The 17036-nt window shown below is 36.6% G+C and overlaps 1 protein-coding gene across 2 annotated transcripts in view; it reads left to right on the top strand.

The window, feature by feature from the left end:
* ADK (adenosine kinase) overlaps nt 1–17036 on the top strand; it is a 265882-nt gene that overhangs the window by 176669 nt on the left and 72177 nt on the right. For both annotated transcript variants that reach the window (XM_058028956.1, XM_058028957.1), the window contains exon 7: nt 12180–12350. In XM_058028956.1, coding sequence (XP_057884939.1) covers nt 12180–12350 — 171 coding nt within the window. The remainder of the gene's footprint in view (nt 1–12179; nt 12351–17036) is intronic.

Genomic DNA, 17036 nt, shown 5'->3' with positions numbered 1-17036 from the left:
CCTTTATTTCCATAGTTAGCTGTTCTGAAGAGAAAGCAAGCTCCAGTAAGTACCAAATCATCTGACTTTTCTGTAAATTAAGGCATGTCGTTGATACAGATGCATAAAAGTACATCAAAAACTTGAGACAGACACTTTCCATGTTTGAAGAATGCATGCTGCATTTTACTTTGACATGGCCCAATAATTTTATTCCCTAAAATCAGGTTATTCTGTTACATAGTTTCAAAATGTTCCTGTTTGGCTGTTTAAAAAGTTGAAATTCTGTTTATCTAGCATAAGGAAGGGATTTAAAAACTCTCATAACTAAGTAGGTGATTTTGAGAGATCCCATCTTCATTTTCTTATAAAAGCACTGAAACATAAGTTCAGCTGCTGATTTTAAAAGGAGTGCTTTTTCATTTGTCTTAGCTATGTGCCTCAAATATGCCAAAGTTATTCAGTGATAGTCTAATCCAGAAATTGTGGTTATAGTGTATAAATTAGCACACAAGTTAACACTGTTAAATACATTATGATAGCTTTAGTGTCTATTTTTCTTATTTTCTCTGTTTTCGGGGACACAAATTGAATGGGCAAAGATTCAAGCAAAGGGTGAAAAAGAACAGGGAACATTTTTTCATAATTAATATTCTGATTAATATTCTGTAACAGAGTTCATTCCTGTTCAAAGGACTATCTACATATAGGGTTGTAGGCATTATTAAGATCACATTGACTTCGTAATTTGGAATTCAGAGATGCTCCATGTGAAGAGGAAGGGCTGCAGAAGGATCTCAAACTCTAAGGTGTTCTAATGCATCTACGTGGCTTGTTTGCAAAGTGCATGCATTTTGTGGTGTCTGTTTCAGGGTAAAATAGCTAATTTCTGATTGTTAGGGGACCCCCTGGGATGCTCTGCTTTGAGATTCTTATTTAGAAGCTGATAGAACATCAGAGAATGTTTGTCCACATCTTTTTTGTCCGTACATTTCAAATATTCATAGATCTAGTATATCATAGATTTTTACAGTAATTCATGTTTCAAGGGACCCCTAGAGATTTGCTAGAGCAAATCTGAAGTTTTCAGTTGCTTTGTGTTCAGTCATTTTGAATACTTCCAAGGATGTTCTGATGTTTGATCCCTGTCATGAAAATTCTTTCTCCACGTGAAATTTCTTTGAATATTATAAAACTCACCTGAGTTTCAAAAGCAGTTTGATTTATATGGTTTTTAATACCATTTTTAAGAACATGAACTCTTCTTTTTCCCCATGCATTTCAACATTGTAAAAAGAAGCCAATTGAATTAAACCACACAAACTAATTTGTGCAAGAAGAGACATTGGTTCAGGAGGTGAGGTCTGATTTCTAAAACTAGAATTTCCATGTTGGAAGTATCTCCTTGAATGTAACCTTGTTTCCGTAAAGTAAAAGTTTGGAGACTTATATGAGTCCAAAGAAGTCATTAATTACTAGTTAGTAGTGATTTTCTTCATTGCTAGTTGTGTTCTGCACTGTTGTAAATTGATTTAGATCTATAAATTCTCATTTACATGGCAGTTTACAAAATCCGTTTTTTGCCATGCATTAAAAAATAGTGCCCGTGTGTTTCTACCGTTTCAGAAGAAGTGTGTAGCATTGCACAGCATTTTTGAAATCAGTAGCACAAAATCCTACTGTGAAAAATCACATTGTGTTGCCTGTCTGAGCAGCCTCAGTCAGTGTTCCCTGAGCCCACCCTCAGGTGAGCGTTTGGTGCTAAACACAGCCCAGCAGGCACAGAAGGCACCTGGGTCCCATGAGCTGGGGTCCTGTTCCTGAAGGCTGAGAAGGTCCCTGGTGCCTTTACTGCCAAGGGGGTGTTGTCACCCATTCTTAGGGAGCACAGGTATTTGCTCAGTAAGCTTCAGGGGCTTCCTCTTCTCAGAATCATTTGACTTGGAATCTCACTGATATTCTGCATCAAGAAAGGTTAGTTGTCTGTCATAGGTTGACCATCTAACCTGATCTTTTATTGATCTAGAACTTTTTTTTATTGGAAAAAAAAAAAGTTTGTTTTCTCATATTTCATGTATCTGGAATGCGATTTTCTCAGAAAATGTGTGATTTTCATAGCAAATAATGTGATGGGAGTGGAGTCAGTTTCAGGCAGAGAGGCATGGAAAATATTCAGTAGAAAATTAAAACCTACTTAGGGTATTCAAGCATCTGGAATAGCAGTGCAAAGTGAAGCGCCTACTAAAGTCTCTTACTCCCCCAGTAATATGACATTACAAAAAATAATGTCTTTGCAGAAAATAATGTCTTAGCTGGGAAGTTTCCCCTGAGGTTATAAGATCTGGAAGTAAAAGACTTACTCTATTCTCCCTGGTCACAGTGGTCCTGCTATTAAAAGTAGGTTTCTGAGATATGAACTCATAAGTTCATTAGAAATAGAAACTTAATGTAAGTATTATTTGGCTCTAAAAAGCTAATAATTTAGAGTATTTCCCCTCACCCTTGGAATTTGAAGGAAGTACTTATTCAAGCTATAATAATTAATGCAAAACACTTATATAGTTCTTTGTATTCAAAATATTCTATAGCCAGTTATTATTGCCCAAATTAATTTAAGTGAAGATATCTCTGTTTAGAGCTTAGCATCTGTCCACATTTCAACTATTTAATAATTATTAGAATTAGCATAGATCCTGACCCTCATTTACTTGTGTTCAGAAACAAAGCCATGTAAGAGTCTTTCTGTAATGAAAATTAAAAGGCCAAGCAATAACATTAATGTTCTTTTAAATAATTAATTTTTATGTGTGGAAGTGTGAGCAATAAATGTTTTATTGTAAACCCTGATGTGGTAATTAATCCAAGTGATTAGGACCTAATTGCATGTTCATATTAAATGTTATATTTGCTGTGAAAGATATTTTGTTGGAACTGTGGTTTGGAGGATAGAGTTGTGAGAAGAGTGATACTTGAAAGAAATATTTAACTCACTTTCTCGTGACTTGGTAAGCCAGAAAATGAAAAAATATATCCTTTATTATTATTATGCCAATTATATTTTTAGTACTTCTGAGCTTTTTGTTGCACTATGCACTTAATTCTATGCAAGAGTGGTGCTTAAACATGAAAGTAATATGTAGGCCCTATAAAATCAGCTGGGAAATACCTTGGGGCTGGGAGAGGTGTTTGTTTTATTAATCATTTACACCCTAATTTGCAAATAATTGAAGTCGTACTATTTCATAAGGCTGGTAATTTCTTTGATGCAAAGAATAAGTCATCCTGTGAGCAGTGTTGTTTTCAGGTGCCCTGGTTGTGCTTTGGAAAGCCCCATTGCACACCATATGAATTCAGATCTCCACTGAAGCTTTGGAGCTGCTCCAGAATTTCACTAATATATTGATGGAGTTTGGGTCCCTCTTTTAAAAAAATTTTATTTTATTAGCATAGGTGGGGTTTTTCCTTCAGCAAAGTTACTTATTTTAAATATACTGTGGGCTTCTCTGGTCCTATATAGAGCTCAGTTTTGCCCATGAGTCTGCCTTGTTTGAACAGACTCAGTTAAAGGATGAGTTAGCATTTGAATAGTGCTATAAGCTTCAGAAATCTTTTGACTTACCACTTGATCATTTCTTTTTTCCTCTTCATACCTACCATGCTACATATTTCTGATGATACCATCTTTATTAGTGAAATAATACGCTCTTTCTTTGGGGCTCTTGAAATATGTTCTAACGATGATGGTAATGACTTTGATTAATATTTAATCCCCATGCTGCTATGTTCTTATAAATTACAAGATCTCAAAGGTAGCTGGGGGAGGGAAGAAAGGTTTCTGCTGAAGTGTTTCAGGATTAGAGTGCTTAGGGAGAAAGATACCTATATTTTATTATTTTGTATCTGCTTTCAAATCTGAATTTCAGTGAAACATTTTGTACCATAGCCACATTCTTGACAGGGAAATCTTTAAGACAGATTTATTGTCCAGGGCACTGGACTCATTGTCATGTTTGTTTATGTTATGGGACTGTTGCATTCCTCTGCATCACCTGGGGATCGTTAGAGAGGCCACAGGTATAGCAGTTATATGCCAGTATAGAGCAAGAGCTTGGTGAGAGGTTTTTTTCCTTTTGACCCCCAGTCGGTCAGTAGTGATTATCTACTAATATCAGTCATTGTTTCACTCTGAGTGTTAGCCTGTATTCATGAAACAGACCATTGTGCTCATACGAGCACATTTAATTAAGCAAATACTCCTATTTGTTCTCTTCTTGTTCAAGGCTATTTTAATAAGCAAGAAATGGGCTTGTTTAAAGTATTTACTTAGAGAGCTTTCAAACTGAGGATTAATTGTCTAGAGAATTAGAAATTCTCTATGCATTTGTAGTTACATAGATTCTCTCAATTTACTAATATACTGTAAATATTATGTACACAGCAAACTTGAATGAATTCAACATATGGTTGATGTTTACATAATTTATGAGATGCCACATTATATTAATGGAACTAACCATATACAGAAAAGCAAATGTTGCACTATCATCGAGGGCCTAAATTAACCATACCTTATTCTGTGCTTCCTCAAGTGTTTATTTGTTGGGATGAGGATCCTGGGATTGTGCTCAAAATTTGGCAATTAAGATTGAAAACCAGTTATCTCATGGCTCCAAACATCATCAATAATATTGATGCCAAGTTTTAGACTTCTGGATATTAACTAAACAATAAAAAGTATGTCCAAGTCTGCTTTTTGGTCTAAACACAACATTATCCTTATATTAATAATCAAGTTAGACAAACCTAATAAAGAGTTATTTTAAAAGGATGAAAGGTGAAAGAAATGGTTTCTCTCTTTAATCAGCAATTTAACAATTTTTTAAGATGCATGGCTTTCTCAGTAAGGATTAAATTGATTTTCAATGAAAAAAAAAAGTGTGGTGAAGTGGTTCTGGGATACTAGGAGAAATGAAGTGGCTTGCTCTTCATCATAGCTTGCTTGATCTGCAGCTTATATTTTATTGATGGTAATACCCTATACTCTATAATACCTTTCAACACAAAATTTCAGTCATTTCAGTAATGTTAAGTAATTAAACCTCCCACTGGCTCTGCCAATGGAGGTGCATTTATCATTGTAACTATTTTGCAAGTGGGTAAACAGAGGCAAAAGTGGTTGAATTATTAATCGAAGTAATAAAATCTCTGGGCTCCTATCTCCCAGATGATGTTTAGTACTTCCTCCAAAATTTTGTTAAAAATCCAGTATAATTAAATGTATACATCTTACTCCCTGAGTTTAATAAACTCATGTAAAACTATATGCTGAATTTGAGAGAGCATACTTGAGAGGTGTTTTTGCTTTTTCACAGAGGGGCCGACTTAAGGGAGCGTTGTCAAACCAAATTCTTAAGCTCATTTTGGCAAGATGAATTTAGATCTTAACTAACTTAGTACTTTTCAGGGAAATAGGAGAATTTATTTATTTGGGATGACGTTTCTCTATGCCAAAAGTAGGTGTATTACTGCTCTCTGCCACATGAGTTACACCTCATTGTTAAAGTTCACATCTCTACTGTGACTACACATCTCCTAAGTAAAGTCACACAATTATTTTGTCCTTAGCATGGCTTAAAACAACTCCTGGAGAGTGCCAAATTTAAACAGTAGTAAACAGGATTGAAAAATATTTTCAAACTGATTAAAGTTAAAAATAGATTGGTAATATATGCATAAAACAATTGTTTTCTTTAGCATGCAATGCCAAATATTGAAGGTTTTCTGCTACTGATAGATACAAATATGGCAATAATGAGAGTTCACTTCAGCAGCAAAGAAGCTCTTCAAGTCTGAAAGCAATCCTCTCCTTCTGACATGCTGGCACCATCATAGAGGAAAATGTCATGGTCAATATAAGCACATTTACTGACAGTTAGGTTTTTTCCTATGTTCCTGAAAACTGTTTGAAACTTGACTTTTATCAAAAACAGAAACACTGGCCACTCAGAATGATAAAACAATAGTTTATGGCTTAGTCATTTTCCAGTTATAAAGCAATACTTTCATAAAAATAAACAAGGCATACAGGAACAAGCCAAAACAATTACTCAGAGAAATTGTTGCATTCTTGCTGTCCTTGCTTCCTGATTTAAAACAACTGCCTCCAGTAGGAGCTGGACGAAAAGCAGCGGATTTTGTTTCATTAAGTAACTGCTTGCTGGTCACTGAGATCACTGAGATAAGATTTATCACTGAGATAAAATATAATTCAAAAATGCAGTTGATACTAGGTCTAGGTACTTTCTAAATTCTAAATTACCTTTTACAGGAAGAACAGGTACATAGATTTAAATAACATTAATCTATTTCACTAATTTACAGACCAAACATTTCCCAAGTGGATGGTTACAAAGAGCTTTTGTCCTTTCTAGAGAAAGTAAAATGCTACTTTAAAGCCACAAGAACTTTTATTAGTAAAGGTCATGTTGATTATTTAATTTGTAGGGGTTTGTTGATTATTTCTGAAGGGTTTTTCCCCATACTATGAGTATTTCATCATCTGCATCATCATGACTATTCTGTCATAGCTCAATAAGGAAAATAATTTAACAGTGTTTTCAAGCAGGAACAGGATACAAATATAAATGCTCACAACTGAGAGATTGGAGAAGTAAGGGGTTGATAAATCTGCTAACTTGACATTCTTGCACATTCCAAGTAATGTGCTCAGATGTTTCAATGTTAAAGGTAGTTTTTAAATTGCTCCCTGCTCTTTTAAGCTCACATAAGTACTAAGGCAGATGAAGAGTTTTTGCTCTGTCATTCCAAGGAGATTCCTTCTGATTCCTGTTCTGATGAAGATGATTTCATTGCCATGTCTCACAGTGGGTGGTACATGGGCTGCACCCCATCTGTGCTCAGGCAGTTCAGAGGCTGGAATACAAAAGCCTTTCAGAGTCTTCTGGTTGGGAGAGCACCTGGAAGCCTTGTGCAAGTCCTTTGGTGTGGAGCAGTTACCTGTGGTTGCTCTCCAGCACAGGGACTGCTGTGTGCTCAGCCTCACTCTTGCCAAGCCCTTCACTTTTGCTAGGCGGCAGCAGGTGACACTGATGGCAGAGCAGAGCTGAGGGATGCCTCTTGTGCCCAAGTGTGTGGCTTCAAGCTCTCTTTTTGTGCACAATGTAGGAAACTTGACCAGGTCCAAAAGCTCTGGCTTGGTTGTGTCTGTCATGTAATGCAGCAAGTTCTTCTAGCACCTCAGCACTCTCACTCTCTCACTGGAACTGCCAGCACATTTGAAGTTAGATGATTTCTCTAGGGCTTTACTGAATTGTGATATTTATCAGGACTGTCACTATGTAACTGTCAAGCTTTCTGTGTGTCTGAAAAATTCCACCCTTTAGATGGATGGGACTGTGATGTCATCATAATTGTATTTTTATGTAAATGCTTACTATAAAATAATTTTGTATTAAATTATGTGTTCCTTTCCTGTTGGCAGAATAGAATTTGTCTTAAATGGCAGCAGACTGTTGTATCTGTTTTCCTGAAAGTTAAATATTTTGATGCACACTTATGATTTATTGATTTTACATTGTTACCAAATGGCATTCCCAAATCAGCTCAGAATACCATGGTTCAAAATCCTGTCATTCATATGATAAAGTTGTTTTCATGTAATCCACTGTGCAAATGGGCGTGACAAGGAAAGTGGAAGAGCTGGAAAGAAAGAAAAGCATTTTAACAGGTAGTGAGTTTGAAAGAAATCCCAGGTTTTTTTACCACCTTTTTGTATGTTTTTGAGCCAATATTGCTTCTTTACTATTAAACAGTAATAAATCCCAAATTGCAATGCAGTTTGTTATCATCTTGCCCTGAATTTGTTTGGAAATACTCCCTCAGGAAAAAAAAAAAAAACTTGATCCTGATTGTGCAAACATTCCATGTGCATAATCTGGATGAATTTGTGTGCATGAATGCAGTGTAAGACAAGGCTTCTCAGCTTGGGCAGAACACCTTATACAGAAATGCATTCACCACAGCCAGAGTTGTGCTGGTTTCATGAGGTCACCTCTTCAACACTATCTGTTTCTGTGCAGCTGACACTTTTGACACCCTTAATTTGCTGCCTTCACATCTGCTATAGCTGGTGCTGTAAGAGCTTAGTGTAGGTCAGAAGAAACCTTTTGGGTCTGTGTGTGTGATAAAAATGAGAGAGGTGGCTTACAAGACAAATTACTGGTGTGTAAACTCACTAAATCCTTCTGGTAATGCTAAGTGTCTACAAAGAAAAACGATGTGAATGGGAAAGACTATCCAATATTCACAGTACCCTGGCATATCTTATGAGGTGCATCAAAGAATTCCTGAATATTGTAGGAGTGAGATTAGTTTAACATCCTCTATTGACTTTGTCCTCTGTTGTAGGCGTTTCATTGAATTTTAAAAGCTCTTAAGTTACAAACAAGTGACTGTATCTCCCATAGCCATGTGTCTGCAATACATGAATGCATTTTTCTTATTTCTTCAATTTTGTTTCTTTTTATCCCACAAGGAAAATGGGGAATTTTCCCCACCAAAGGACTGTACTTAAATAAAAATACTTACCGTGCCTAAGAATGGTATTGCTTTGTGCATGTGTACATATAAACATTCATATAAATAATTCAATCTGCCATCCCATTTTCCTAGACTGTATTTTGGTTCAGCTTTGCTCTCTGGCTTGTGGTACAATGGTACCTTCCTCCTGGCATAGAAAAGACACTCATTACATTTTGAGCAGCAGAAAATAGTAGCACATCTTGAAGCAGTAGCATCTGGTATACTCTATCAGCAAATGCCAAAGGAATGCTGTGTGCTGCTAATATATCTGATAGCCTTTAATGTTTTATAGGTTTTCTTAGTGTACAGTATTCCTGACTTTCACTTCCTATGACTGTGCTGCCCAATTGTCACATGTCCTTCTGTCATAGAATCATCAAGGTTGGGAGAGACCTTTGAGGTCATTAAATCCAACCCAGCACTACCACTGTAACCCTATATCCATTAAATCACATCACCCAGCACCAGACTCTAATGCCTCCTAGATACCTCCAGGGATAGTGACTTCCCCACATTCCTGGGCAACCTATTCCAATGCTTGACTACCTTAACAGTGAAAACCCTTCTAATATCTAATCTGAGTCTTCTCTGTCTCAGCTTAAGCCATTTCGTCTTGTCTTCTGTAGGCAGAGCAGAAGAGACCAGTCCCCCCTTCACTGCAGTCTCATTTCAAGCAGCTGTAGAAAGCAATGAGGGTCCCCCGGGCCTGCTCTTGAGACTAAAGAATCCCAGGTCCCTCACCCATTCCTGTAAGACAAGTTTTCTAGATCTTTCTTGAGCCTGGCTCCAGCAGCTCAATGCCTTTCTGAAGTGAGGGGCCCAGAGCTGAAAGCAGTACTCGAGGTGTGGCCTCACCAGTGCCCAGTGCAGTGGGACAATCACTGCCACACTTCTCTCTGGCTGCACTATTGTTGCTGCAGGCCAGGATGCCATTGGCCTTCTTGGCCACCTGGGCACATTGCTGGCTCATACTGAGCTGGTTGTCCACCAGCATCCCCCTCCTTCACAAAGGAACATACATACACAGTAATTTCATTTTTTTGTGTAATGTACGTTTTCCAGGCTGTTGCAATTTCTGTTTGTTAGCTGTCTCATCCTTTGATTCGAGGTATTTTCTTCATGGTTGTTTCAAGTATCTTTGTGTTTTGCAAGTAAATAGGACCCCAAAACTCTCTGTAGTAGTCTAAGGTATGTAGGTGGGTATAGAATATCTTCTGAGGAGCCTCTTAACCTTCTTGTTAGTGGGAATAGAACTTCCTACAAAGTCTTTTATACACTGTATCCAGTGATACAGGATACACTTATTCTCCCACTCAAAGCTAATGTTGGCTGACAGTTAATTGTTAGAGTAGGTAAGAGTAGCTGGCTTAGGCATTGCTTTGTTTCCATCTGGCTGGACCAAAAGCAGTGGCAGCTGCAAGAGTCTGCAGGCTGAGTTTCTGTGGAAGTCACAGAGCAACTTTGCTCTGAATCCCAGTGGGATATAAGAAAACCTGGAGTTTTAGGGGAATTCATTCCTGTACACAATTGTAGCCTGCCACAGTAGGGTGGCCTGTGGCTTCTCTGGTTGTAGTTTAAGCTTAGGGAGCTGGGTTACTGTAACTACACTGGTCATAGCTGCATGGAATTCTACTAAAAGTAGAAACAAAGTCAATTTAAATACCTGAAGAGAGGGGCTGAATTAGGTTTCTTTAAATCAATGTCTCTTCAAATCAAATTTTATTTTCTCCCTACTTTCTTAATTCCTTTGTGTGGATTGTACTGCTACAATTTTGTTTTGCAAAAAAATGTTATACTTGGAAAAGAGTTGTCATACAAAGAACTCTTAATTTCTAGATGTTTTAATGTCAAACAGTTATTTAAAAGAATATAAACAAACCCCTGGAAGAATGCAATTAAATGCCAGAAGTGATTTTTAAGAAACCCAGAAGACAGAGCAATAGCCTTTGAGATTTCCTGGCCTTTACTTTGCAGGATCTAAAAAGCAAACTTTCCTATCTGTGTCTCAGCACTTTTATGATGCCTTTACAAGGAAAAGGGAGTTGGATGCAGGCCTGAGTTAGATCTCATGGGAATAGTGTTCTGTACCTTAAATTATAGTCAGATGTGTTTTACTTCAGATGAAGTTTTCAGCCTAAAATTGGTAAGAAGCCTAATTATTTGACCAGGTTACTATTTATGTAGACCACTGTAGAGCTATCTGTCATTTATCCAGAACTGGCAACACATCACCCTTGAAAGATTTTTATTTTGTGTTTGAACAGTCTTTTTAAAAATCCATCTCTCTGTTCATTACATAAAATACTAAAAGATGGTAGAGATTACTATGGAGATTAGAAGTTATAGAAACTGTTCATTTTAATTCTTCTGAATGTAAAATTAGCAAAGAAGCTTGGATGTTTACAGGCTTCCAGTCCTTCAGAGTGCTAACTAGCTCCACAGCATGCATAGGATTCTTGTGCCCTTTGGACTTAGATTGTCAACTAGCAAATCGTGCCCAGATTTTGAAATCAGTAATGTATCTTTGAGACTGGAGAGTGTGGAGTAAGGAGAAATAAATAGATATACTCTCAAAGTAGCCTTTAATCTATAGACTGATATTTTCTAGTGATTAGAATGCCTAAAATGATCTGATAACTGAAGTATGCAGGATGAAAATATAGCTATTCGGTGATTCAAAGGCATAAATTATATGGATAAAAACTGGAAAATAAGACTGTATCACTATTATATCTTCTGGAGTGTCATGGTGGTGATGTTATAGATAGGACTGAGATGGTGTTTTATTTGTCAGACCCTCCTTAAAGTTGTTTCTCACTGTGCCTAGACATTACTTCTGGCCTTAAATTTAACACTTGCTGCTCATGCTTGAAAATTGCTATTATTTACTGAGTTAGGAGAAGAGTTAGTAAAATAAGTTTTAGAATTATAAAAACAAAACGTATAGAATTTGTTTAATTAGTGCAAGTCTAAGCCTTTGTTTAATTAGTAGATCAATAAAACTGTAGGGGATCTTTACATGGCTCCTGGAACATGTGTGGTTGGGGTAACCATCTCCAATGCTAAATTCAAAATGGGAGCCTTGTTCTTCATTGCTCATGAAGAACATCTCATGCTGAGCCTTGATCAGCATTCACAATTTAGTAGACAAATAGTGATTTGTGGAAGCTGATACTTACTTAAATATGAATGTTCTGAGTGAAGGAAAGTCTCCTAGCTGTGTAGAGAGCCATGAGACTGGACTGTGGAATTAAGCAGCAGAGTCTGATTGACTCTAGTACTATAAAGGGACATTTAGAATTATAATACATTACATTTTAAGATATGAACGTTAGTCTTAGCTGTCATGGGAAAGTGTAGTCCGTGGAATGCAGAGGTAAGGAGTTAGATTTCATTTTGGAAGGCTGTGATGCTAGGCATATGCAGATTTTTTGTCATGTCTTTAATACCTTAATGGAAAGGCAGTATTTCCCAGAAGTTTTTATGTGTGCACGTGTATGACAAACGTGGGCTGGGAGAGACGTTACAGAAATAGCCTGCTTCATGTGGTACCTAATATAAAATTAGTAACATACATTGATTTGTTTTGATGCTTGCAGGGATTCTTCCTGACAGTGTCACCAGAAGCAGTATTAAAAGTGGCTGCTCAGGCTTCTGCCAACAACAAGATCTTCAGCTTGAATCTTTCTGCACCATTTATAAGCCAGTTCTACAAAGAACCGATGATGAAGGTCATGCCTTACGTGGATGTTCTCTTTGGAAATGAAACGGTGAGTCTTGAGAGAGTGATGGAAGGATTTGTATCTCTTGCACTTTGGGGTTTGTGTCTCATAGCCTGTTTCCCCAGGACATAGCCTCAGGCTGGGCCTCAAGATTGGATATCAGGGAGAATTTCTTCACTGAAAGGGTTGTCAAGAACGAACTGCCCAGGGAGGTGATGGAGTCAGCATCCCTGGAGGTGTTCAAGAAAAGCCTGGACGTGGCACTCAGTGCTGCAGATCCAGTGGTGGTCAAAGGTTAGACTTGATGGTGTTGGAAGTCTTTTCCAACCTTAAGGATTCGGTAATTCACGGTCCTTCTTTTTTTAATAGCGGGAATCTTACCATGAGAGATGTCGTTAGAAAGTTAAATCTGTGGTCACTGGACTGGGATATTTCAGTAGATACCAAAGATGTCACTTGACCTGTTAGAGATTTACAACTTGCTCATTCTAGCAGGAAACACCCAGCACATTGGTGCTGTGTAATAACTGTCCATGTGCATCATGTCCTCACCCTGAGTTTAACTCTGCTGCAAGAAAACATAGGATGGGCTGCCACTGAGCTCCTGTAACTCAATTCCTTACCCATAGTGCTGCTATTAATAGCATTTTCTCTGATGATGATAACTCTTTGGGGAGAAGTGGGAGGAGAAAACTAAGAAATAGAGAGTTGTTTTAAAAGGTTCTCATTGATTTTATGGTGGATGGACTGGCAGCCCATCAGAGGAAGGCTTATCTTTGCTGTGTAAGTTGGCAAACAGATTGCATGAAATTCTGCCCGGAAGTATATGTTAATAGACCAAATTAATTCAGGTTTCCCTCATCATTTTTGATTTTTCTTCACTTTAGAAAGTGTTCTTAAATATTTATTAGTTTTCTCAGCAGGAAAAGGTTGAAAAAAGCCTTGAAATATGTGACACACCTAAATGAAATGTGGGTTTGTCACTCAAGATAACTACAGGAGTACAGGAAAATGATGGAAAAGCAACTTACTCCTGTGAGTGGTTATTCCTGATTGTGACAAAGGGACTTTCACCAACACAAGTCAGTTGTTAAACTATTGTCCGCATGTCTACATAGGGGCTAGCACTGTTATCTATACTTAAATACCTTATAGATATAGATAGGATTTTAAAAATTAACATATTTATTTTTAAAACAATGAAAATTGCAATGTTTTTAAATGCAAGGGCTAAGGGAAACCCTTTTAACTAAAGTTAACTATACAGAAAAAGTATTTTCCAGGCATGTTCTTGCTATTTCCAACTGTTACCTTTGTACATTTTTCTTGATATAGTCCTCACAAAGATGGTATTGAGTATTTTTGTTAAATAGCCGTGTAATCTCGACACAAAATCCTGCCAGACTTCACAGATTATGTAATACCAAGTCTAGATATTTTTAGAGTTGAAGAGCTTCACAAAAATTTCTGGGATTAAAACTTGAAGATCTTTTATATAAATATTACTACACTGACCTATTAGGATAATTCAGATCAGAATGTTTCATTAAGTGCTATTTTTCAGAGGTTGTTACTTTTTTGTGCATTTGTGTTTTATATAAGCAGTAGCCCATGATACAGGTGACACTCCCATTTCAGAAATTTTATTCAGACTAGATTATTTTCCTCTGTCATTTGTTTATTATGGTATTATTCACCTGCTGTCAAAAATATTGTGTAGTACTGTTGTGTTTGTTAAAGTTGAAAGACTCCCTGCATTTTCTGTATGTAATTTCTGAAGCATTTTGGTGTGTTTCAGGATAAAAGATTATAATTTAAACTTTAGTGATCATCCTTAAACTTGGCAGTACAATATATATAAATACTTCAGAGTACCACCCTCTTTGTTCCTTATGCTAATCATGAAAACATGGTCACTTTTTAGTCTCAGCTTCTGCTGGCTGTTGCTGCTTTGGAGTTGTTGAAATGCTGCTTGCAGTGGTTTATTGTCTTGCCTTTCTGTGTGACTTGAAGCCACGCTCTTGGCGTGATGTACTTCTAGTTTTGAGGACCTTCTGTGTCTTCTCATTGTCAGAGTTTCTGCTCTCTGTGTATGGTTTCTGATAAAGAGTACTTGCAAAACTCAAAGCTCAGTCTGACATGTTCTGCCTTTGTCGCTTCCACCCTTGGTTTTGGTGCTTTTTCTCTCCTCCCATGTGAATTTCAGCTACAAGCACATCCAGGGAATTTTTTTGTGTCTGTGTATATCTTGATGGGCCATGAACCTCTTCAGCTGGCCAACACCAAGTTTTTGTCCATTTGGTGTGATTCCTTTTGCTTTATGCTTCATCTTCCATTAGTGTAAGTGCATAAGTTAACAAATAAGCAAGGCATACTAAGTTGTGTGGTTGTTACTTCATTAGTACAAACAATACTTTTAGACACAATTTTATTCTTCCCTATATTTATCTTCACATTCTAGGCCAATAAAATTCTATTGTTAAGCACTGAGCTGTTTATTTTTTTAATAATACGAAAACATCCAAGTGCAGCAAAATTACAAATTGCTGCCATTCCTAAACTAAAAACAATTGGCAAAGTGATTTTAAATTACATCTTCTACTTAAAAATTTACATCTGAATGGAGATTGGTTATTTCAAGTTTCAGCCAGATGGTAATTAAAATAGGCAAGTTATAAATCTTTCAGAATAAATATTCTAGTTTTGAATGTAAATGCCAGCATACCCTTAACTGCAGTTTAGACACTGAATGCTGTGGTAACAACTTAGTATATGTATCCATTTTAGTGTATTAACTCAGTGACCACTGGTGTTTTGATAATTTATTTAAATCTCATTTCTAACCTACCTAAACATCTTGTCTTGAATTTTTTGTATTTATTAACAGTACTTCATATAACAAATTTAGTACAGAACATTCAGAAAAGGAATAATTATATGGTCATTGCAGTTAACCAAATAGGGCCATTGTGCAGTCATTATCTAGCAATACATGACTGAAGAACTTGATTATTGTCATTGCTTTTAATTTTTATTAAATTAAGGTTTTTTTAATAGTGTCATTTTGCAAATGGTTCTTAGCAGTAATACCTTCCAAGCTACCATAATCACTGGATAATTAACCTGCCAGGATTAAGCACACTCTACTTTGCCTCAGGATGCTTAACTCTCAAATAAGGTCAATTATCTCCTGATGATAACTGCTTTGTCACAAGTTGCTGCTTAATTTGGCTGTAAAAGCTCACCTTAGAATACATATTTTACAACTCAGAGTAACTTCCAGTAACAGGGTGGTCAAAAGAATGAAAGCTTTGTAAGCAACACCTTTACACAGAGCTGTAGAAAGGTTCCTATACAGTAATTAATCTAGGCCAGTAAAGGAAACTAAATTTGTGTGAATCACTTTCCATTTTCCTGGTTAGGGCTAAATGGTGGTGTATATTAAATATGTGACCCATCAAAGTCCATCATGGATACAGGAATTTGAATTAAATTTCCAGTCACCCCAAAAGATGTCAGTTACAATGGCATCTCCTCAGGGAAGGAACTTCCTTGGGGGAACAGTCTGTATATTTTTGCATGTGCACTTGGCTAGCAGTTTCTTCAGGATTTAAGGGAGACTGCAAGGTTTTTATATGATTGATCTTCACATCTGGCACCAGTTCATGACTCAAAAGAATATTTGTTGATATTGATGTGGTAAAGATCTTTTGGGTTTTCTTGCTATGTGTAGGCAGGGCATCACTGAAAATTTTTAGAATTTAGAACCTTTGGAGTTACAGACACGTTGAACTTTTTCATCTGGTGCTTTACAACAAAAACAGTAAACCAATGATATAACTGGTAGTATTCAGTGTACAGTGATCCATAGAGGTTGAGGAGCTTTTGTAGAAGAGAAATTGTGAAATTATTTTGAAATACAAAATAATAAAGAAAACAAAGATAAAAATTATTCTTTAAAATTTGATCCTCTTTGTCTCTAGTGTAAAGAGCTGTTACTTCTAAACACTCAGTCTCTGAACAAATTAATTACAGGATTATAAGCTGAAGTTTTGCAAAGACAGAGCATCTGTGATCCCATTGTGAAATTGCTGCTCTTGTGACAGCAAATGTGCTGAAAAGAAAGCAGGTTGTGTACAAGATTTGTACATTTTAAGAAGCTATGACAATAGGTTGAGTGGTGGTTCTAGAATTAGAAATCCCGAGCTTTAAAGAGATAAATGCCTTTGGAATAAGATAGCAAATGTGTCTTGTCATCATTTCCTCTTCACAATTCTGCTGGAATGGTACATTGTGTCCCCTTTGTTTAAAATATTTTCAGTTGAGGTATCAAATACTAACAGAAAGATCCCTACAAATGTAAGTGGTTTGAACAGCAACCTTTAATACCATTTTTAAGTCTTTATAAAGGCGAGTCTCTTGAATTACATGGAAAATTCTCTTCAGTGGTGATGAAAAATATTTAATATAAAACTGAGGGGTTGGTGGGATTTTGGTGAGATTATGATGAGATTAATGAACTCCTTATTTTGAACTTGAAGGCAGTCTGTAGTTTTGTGCTTGTTTTAGCTGAGGGAGGGAATGGAAATACTGATAAGTTTTCTAGTATAAACTGTGTTCAACACACTAGGATTTACACGTAAATGGCAGTTTCCAAACAAATTTGTCTATTCCCTTGCTGTAAGCTCTCAGTCCACAGAATTTGATATATTACATATTACATACAAGATATGA

Source organism: Melospiza georgiana, chromosome 8, assembly GCF_028018845.1.
Source record: "Melospiza georgiana isolate bMelGeo1 chromosome 8, bMelGeo1.pri, whole genome shotgun sequence".
NCBI classification, from domain to species: Eukaryota; Metazoa; Chordata; class Aves; order Passeriformes; family Passerellidae; genus Melospiza; species Melospiza georgiana.
Note: the sequence above shows the minus strand (reverse complement) of the source record. Positions and strands in the feature narration are given on the sequence as shown.